Source organism: Vombatus ursinus, unplaced genomic scaffold, assembly GCF_900497805.2.
Source record: "Vombatus ursinus unplaced genomic scaffold, bare-nosed wombat genome assembly UNPS02012122.1, whole genome shotgun sequence".
Classification (NCBI taxonomy): Eukaryota; Metazoa; Chordata; class Mammalia; order Diprotodontia; family Vombatidae; genus Vombatus; species Vombatus ursinus.
The window spans coordinates 565958-573472 of record NW_020951900.1 but is presented as its reverse complement, the minus strand read 5'-3'; the positions used below and the strand labels follow the sequence as shown (position 1 = coordinate 573472).

Sequence of the window (7515 nt, the reverse complement as noted above, 5' to 3'; positions counted from 1 at the left end):
TCTTCAGAGCCTAGCAGTTGAACAAATGCTTTTTCATTCATTCATTCTTTTATGTTTTGTTCTCCTTTACTGGCTTTTCTACAAACTCATCTCCAGCCTCCATGACTTTGCCCAAGCCCCAAGCTTAGAACGCACACCCTCACCTCTGCCTCTTGCATTCCCTGTCACCTCCCTTCTCATTCTTTCCCCCTCCAATCATTAGGATTTTTTCTCAGCCTCCTCAGATTACTTTGTATGTGTGTATCTACACACAAACTGTATCCTCTGGCAGCAAGTTCCTAGAGAAATGGATACTCCCTTTCCATCTGAACTCAGGCAGGGCTCAGTCCCTAGCCCAGGGTTGCATAGAGTAGGCACTTGACACGTGTCTGAATCAGGATTAAGGAGTAGCTGTGGCCTTCAAGGCTTTCAGCTCCAAGGTTTACCCCTTTCTTCGATCAACTATTCCCTGAGCATTTATTAAGCACTTCTGGTGTGCCAGGTACTATGGTAGGAAACAGACAGGGAAATAAAAGTCACTACTCTCAAGGAGCCAATCAACAAATGTTTAAGAGTCTTCTATGAAGCAGCCCTGAATTATGACATGGCGTACAAATACATATCAACCAATCAAAAAGTATTTGTTAAGCGCCTGCTATGTACCTGGCACTATTGCTAATTACTGAGAATACAAAGGTGGGGAGGAAATGAGCATTTATAGAGTGCCTACTGTGTGCAGACACTGTGCTATGCATTATACAAATAGTAATGTTTGATCCTCACAACCCTATGAGGTAAATGCTGTTATTGTCCCTATTTGACTGTGAAGGAAACTGAGGCAAACAGAAGTTAAGTAACCTGCCCAGGGTCACACAGCTAGTGCCTGAGAACAGATTTGAATTCAGGTCATCCAGACTCCAGTCCCTGTGACACCCAGCAGCCTCAGCTAAGAAAGGCTTAAAATAGTTCCTGCCCTCAGGGAGCGGATAATCTAACGAGATAATGGTTGCTAATTGTTCAGTAGTGCTCTCTTCATGACCCCATTTGGGGTTTTCTTGGCAGAGATACTAGAGTGGTTTGCCATTTCCTTCTCTAACCCATTTTACAGATGAGGAAACCAAGGCAAATGGGGTTAAGTGACTTGCCCATGGCCACATAGCTAGTAAGTGTCTGAGGCCAGACTTGAACTCAGGTCTTCCTGACTCCAGGCCCAGTGCTCTATCCATTGCACCACCTAGTTGCCCTGCTAAGGAGATAATTAACAAGCAAATAAACAGGTACATACAAGACAGACAGTCGAGGGGCATGCTTGTATATTATGTATACAAAACCCAATATGTACATGTTATCTTCCCTAATAGACTGTAAACCTTTGAGGGCAAGGCCAAGTTCCTCTTGTCCTTATATCTACGGTGCCTAACAATATCTAGCACAGTAGGTGCTTAATAAATGCTTGACTGACTACAGGAAGACTTGAAGGCCCTACCCCCTCTCAATTCCAGTGCTTTCCCTCTTTAATTATTTCCAATTTATCCTCAAGTGTAACTTGCTTTGTATCATTTGTTTGTATCTTGTCTCTCCCATTAAATTGTAAGCTTCTTGAGGGCAGGAACTGTCTTTCGCCTCTTTTTGTATCCCCAAAGCTCTGCACAATGCCTGGCACATAGTAGGTGCTTAATAAATGTTTACTGAACTGACTGAAGTTTATTTTTTATTGGGTGGGTCCACTTCCTAGTTCCTACATATAAGATAAGCAATTTTTTTCCCAGAAGGAAAAAGGACAGCTTGGATAGAAAGAAGACACAAACACACATTTCTTCATGAAGGCCATTTTATTTCAGCACTCCAGAAATTCCCACCCTCCTCAGGTTCCCCCTCCAGAAGGCACCTCCTGTCTTGTGCCTTGGGCTGGGTCTCTCAGTCAGTCCGGCTGGGAGTTCCATCTAGGAGGTCGTCCAGGCCCCCGCCCAGCTCCCACCTCCACCTCCCCCACCCCAGAGAGTGCAGTGCTTCAGACTGGCCATAAGCCTTCTCTTTAGTCAAGGCATAGGGATGAGGACTGGACCTGTACAGGGAACTCCTGAGTGAGGAAACCCTCTCCAGCTGCATGGCAGCACCTCCTGAGCAACTTAGCTCTAGAGGGTTGTCGAGACTAGGACTGGGAGACGTAATAATCTGACCAGTGTCACACAAACAGCATGGAGGTGTATGTCAGAGATGGGACCTGAAGCCAGGTCTTCCTGGCTTGGAGGCTGGCCCTCTTCCCACAATGACACTCAGCCACTGTCTCTACATCCAACTTGGTGAAAAGCTTGGAAACCCTCTGCCATGCCCCAGGGCTCAGAACGGAGGTTGGGAATGTTGGGGTGGGCTTGGGGGCTGTTCAGCTTCCTAAGCCGCCCTCCTGGAGCTCAGAGCTCAGACCAGACAGAGCCACCTTCCTCACCCTCTCCCTAAAGGAACCAAGGATCGAACCCCTTCGTTCTGCAGCAAAGGAAATGAAGGCACTCTGGAAGTCTGAACACCTGGGTTGTGGCCTCCACTCTAATACCTGCCTGGAATCCTAAGTCTAGTCTACAGCAGGATGGGACTTTGGGGCAAGCTATCCCTACCCCTTAATTTTCTATTAAGGAAACTGAGGAACATTGAAGTTAACGGACTTATCCAAGCTCAAGAGCTCAACAGCAAAAAAGCATCAGCAATAGGATTTGAACTCAGATCCTCTATCTCCAGACAGAGAGCATGGGGGCATGGAAAGTCATTCTCTGGCCTCAGTGACTTATCTGTAAAATGGGGGTTCATATCTGACCTGCATGAAAAATCCGTGGTTAATTTAGATAGCTTGAGGAATGAGAAGGTAAGCCACAGCTCAACTTACATTGTTCCAGCCCTGGCAGGGGCCTGTGGGAGAGAGGAAAGAGGAATGGGGGAGGGGAGTGTTCAGTCACTCTACTTCTTCCCAATGGATGCCCCTCTACTCAAGAATGGTTTCTCTAAGATCCAACCCCAACATTCCTTTGCAAAGCCAATCACCATGCATGGACCAGAGAGGGAAGACAGCCCATACATCACAAAGTACCTGGGAAAGCCCTAAGTTATTAAAAAAAAATAATCATAATCATAATCACAATCCAAGCCCCACTCATAATGCACTGGGCCAGCAGTGAGATGGTAAAGAGCCAGGCAGAAACTTGGCCTTGAAGGCCTCTGCAGGCAAGCTGGAAATGGGGACAAACGGGTCCCTCTTCATTCATCACATGGCCTCTCCCTCTCTGTCCCAATAGGAGACCCACCCTACGAACACACTTGCCCACGAAAGAAACACATCACATGCTAAGAACTAGAAACATGTCACTAGGTCATGGGAGGAGGCAGCCTCCAGCATTTTATGGGACCTTACCCCCAAACCCTGGTCCAGGGGTATTGTTATGCTCAGCACCTCTTGAATGAGGTGTTAAGTTAGGTATCACAGTGCACAGAGGTCTGGACTTGGAGTCAGGAAATCCTGAGTTCAAAACCTACCTCAGACACTTAGCCATGTGACCCTGGGAAAAGTCACTTCATCTCTGTCTGCCTCAGTTGTCTTTTCTGTAAAATGAGGGGACTGGAGGTGATGGCCTTGAGGTTCTCATCCAATGAAAACAAGTTACCAAGAAGGCGCCCCCACCCCCGAACTCCATGGCTCTGGAACACTGGGGGGAACTCATCCACTTAGCATGGGAGCTGAACCAAAGTCACCTGTCTATGTACCTGACCAAGAATCCTCCGATGACGTACCCAACAAATGATTACCCAATCTCTCCTTGAAGTCCTCCAGTGGTAGAGAACTCACCACCTCCAGAAGCTACAAACATACATTCCCAGAAAGGGCAGCTCCCAGGTCCAGCCCACGAAGCCAGTGTCTACTCATGACACAGCCCTAAATCTTGAATTTTTATTTTTTTGGACCAGACTTGAAATTTCACTGGTGAGGGCTATCCGTCCACCTCTGCAACTCCTAAGTCTTAGAAAGCTGCCTGGAGCCTTATCCTGGGTCCTGGTCCCCCAGGACTTCCTGGCTCCCCTATCCCCCTAGCTACGACACCTCCCATGGACAATTCTAGAATTAATCTCCCTCAATTTTCCTGCTGGAGAAGGTCTTAGACGTAAATGAACAGCAGGCAGCAAAGAAGAAGCAAGTTTCCAGAGGTCAGAAATTGTCCTGCTCGTGTAGCCCCAAAACCTAGGCTGTTGGCAGGCACAGAGTTAATGACGGAAAATGAACTGGCAGCAGATGAGCCCTGGGTTTACAGGCAGGAGGCTTAGGATGGGATCCCAGCTCTGCTTCTAAGTCAGTGTGACATCAGACAAGTCTTCTGGCCAGTGTAGGAACCAGCATCTTCCCGAGGCAAACGCCAAGGTTCCTGGCAGTTGTAACAGCTCAGGGTTCTGCCTGGGCATTCTTTTAGAGGATTGCAAGGCAAGGCAGCAGGCTCTGAGGCAGAGTAGGGGTTTTGTAGGGAATGACGGGATTAGGACCAGTGACTAGGTCAATATGGGGAATTCCGGGTGCAGAAAATGCCCCACAGCTCTGGAAGTCTGTGACACGGTGTCACAGGGATACCTGAAGGCACTGAGAAAGGTAAGTGACTTGAGGGTGTGTCAGGATTTGAATTCAGGTCTTTCTGGCCCCCAAGGCCAGGCTCGGCCCCCTCCACATTAGACCACACATAGCTTCTCCAGGGAGGGCTGAAGAAACGGAAATCCCTTTGAATAGTTGAAAGAATTGTGCTCTGGAGTCAGGGATGAGGGTTCCCCCTCCCCAGGAACCCCATCACAGCCCAGCTCAGGATGCTGGCACACCTCCAGGCACCTGCTGTGCCCTCTCACTGCGCTTAGAACTGAAAAAAAACCAGCTTAAGCTGAACAGGCACAGAACTGAGAGAGGAAAACTGAGGCACTGAATGACCACGGGCAGGAAACCAGGATTCATTATCCTGTCTCTGCAACTTATGACCTTGGGCCAGGGGCACAACGGAGTAAGTGGAGGGCGGGGTTTCCTAGCTGCAAAGCCCACCTCAGACACCCGTTAGCTGCGTAACCCTGGTGAGCCATGCTACCGCGACAGGCCTCAGTTTCCCCATCTGTAAAATGGGTCAGACAACAGCACCCACTTCACAGGTGGTGGTGAGGATCAGATAATGGATATAAGCGCTCAGCAAACATTAAGGTTTCGTAGAAATGTAAGCTAACAAGGACTATAGCCCTGCCACACATAAAATGAGGAGCTTAGACTAGGAGATGTCAAAGGTCCCTTCTAGTTCTCATCACTTCTCCTCTCTGAGTCTCAGTTTTCACATCAGTAAAATGGGCTGAGGGAGGAGCCCAGTGACAGAACTGTTTTCCTGGTGATGCTGGGAGGGGATGGGAGGTGGCCAATTTGGGGGGGTCACAACAACTCCTCAGATGACCTGAGAAGCAGGGACGAGTTGCTATCTGTGTGGGTGAAGGGAGCATCCACCCACTAACAACATCCCAGATTCTTGACGTACTGGAGGATGGGCGTAGTAAACCCGGCCCCTTGAGGAGCAGTGAGGAGAAAGGATGCTTTGTAAACAATGATGCACGGGATACAGGTAGGACATGCACACACAGAGACACAGACACACACATTGTACCATTAGAGTGGGGTCCCGGGCACACAGGCCCCCTCCCTGCTTCCCCTACTCTAGAAGGAGGCCGCACAGGGGAGGCACCAGCAGAGGCCCCAGGCCCCACGCCAGCCCGGCTCTAGAGACAAAGCCTGACCCTCCTTCACTCTGGACTGAGTGGCCAAGCAGGGTCTGGGCTGGGTGGCTGACCCGGACACCCACCCTGCCCCGACAGGGCCAGTCCTGCAGGCTTCTGCCTGGAATCAGATGCCCGCTGCCCAGTGCCAGGATCAGCAGTCAATGGACCAAGAGTGAGTCAGAGGGGAAAAAGGGATGTTTCCATCCGGATGACCGTGAGCCGAGGGCCAGCCAGACGGATCCTCCCTGGGAACCTCAGGTCAGGGACTTTCCAGCAGAGGAGATTTTTCCCCGACATGGACCATGGGTCCGGATGATCCGATGATTTCCAGCCCCACGTCCCCCGGTTCTCCCCCAGCTGGCTCACAGCTGGCCTCGGCTCTCCAGCCACTCACGCCTCAGGGCCAGAATCTCCTGGCCGTACCAGTCATGAAGTTGAGAGAAGGTGGTGGTGCCTGGGGTGAAAGGAGTCTCGGGGACCAGCAAGGGGACAGGGCTGCTGCCCAGGGAGGGCTTCCGCCGGGGTGGGAGTGGGGGAGGCCTAAGGGCCCCCTCGTGGCTCGTCCTGGGGAGGGTCCCATTGGGCAGGCTGCATGACTCCTGACTCCACACGGCACAGCCGTTCTCCTTGGAGCCACTCGAGGGCAGTGAGCGTTCCCGCCGTGGTGGGACCAGGGGCTCAGTCCGCCGCCTGCTGCCCAACCGCATCTGCTCCAGCTGCTGCTCTAGCTCACGCACGACCAGCCGCATGTAGTCGAAGCTGGCGCGGGACAGGGCCTTGACCCAGGCCTCCATGGCCGGCTGGCTGTCGGCCGCCAGGATGTAGGTGCGCGAGCGGGCGCCGGCAAAGCGGATGGCAAAGGCGAACTCCTCGGTGGCCTCGCACAGCTCCACCGTGCAGCCCTCCAAGATGATGACGCCCACGGGCTCGCGGCTGTCACGGTCCTCAAAGTAGAAGAGCATGTTTCCCTTGAGCACAAACCAACGTCTGTGGTAGGCCGTGTGGCGCTCGCCCTTCTTGTACAGGAAGCCCGTGTTGTCCGCCGGCGAGTCGCAGGTGGCGTAGAAGGCCAGGCTCCGCTCGTTCAGCTTCATGGCGGCCAGGGACCTGGCGGGGGAGAGAAGAGTGGGAGAGAAAAGTCCCCAGGGCTGCGAAATATGGGAGCAGTGCGGCCAGTCTGTGGCCAGGGGGGTAGGTCTGGGGTCTGAATCTGAATGCAAACCCTGACTCACTTGTGGGACCCCTCCCTCTTTTCATGCCTCAATTCCATCTGCTAGAAAATTGGGGGATTCGACTCAAGAGGATTTAAGGTTCCTCATAGCTCAAAAATTCTATGGAGCTGGACACGCCACTGTCCTGGGGACCAGGAGACCCGGGCCCTGGTCCCATGTGCTTCACTGACCTGCTGCAGAAATGAGGGGGCTGAAGCAGTGGGCCTCCCACTCTCTGCCATCCCCTGTTCCAAGGCCCCTCCCAGCTCTGCTATCCCCTGTTCTCCTTCCCCTCCCAGATGTGACATCCCTTGTTCTCATGCCCCTCCCAGCTCTGGCATTTCCTATTCTAAGGCCCCTCCCAGCTCTGACATCCCCTGTTCCAAGGCCCCTCCCAGCACTGACATCCCTTGTTCTCATGCCCCTCCCAGGTCTGACATCCCTTGTTCTCATGCCCCTCCCAGCTCTGACATCCCTTGTTCTTATGCTCCTCCCAGCTCTGATATCCCGTTTTCCTTCCCCTCTTAGCTCTGACATCCCTTGTTCTCATGCCCCT

At 52.0% G+C, this 7515-nt stretch overlaps 1 protein-coding gene across 4 annotated transcripts in view; it reads right to left on the bottom strand.

Moving 5' to 3' along the window:
* Positions 1 to 1796: 1796 nt before the first annotated feature.
* Positions 1797 to 7515, bottom strand: part of PHETA1 (PH domain containing endocytic trafficking adaptor 1) — a 23109-nt gene continuing 17390 nt past the window's right edge. For all 4 annotated transcript variants that reach the window (XM_027857383.1, XM_027857382.1, XM_027857381.1 and 1 more), the window contains exon 2: positions 1797 to 6855. In XM_027857383.1, coding sequence (XP_027713184.1) covers positions 6111 to 6842 — 732 coding nt within the window. In that variant the 5' untranslated portion in view covers positions 6843 to 6855 and the 3' untranslated portion in view covers positions 1797 to 6110. The remainder of the gene's footprint in view (positions 6856 to 7515) is intronic.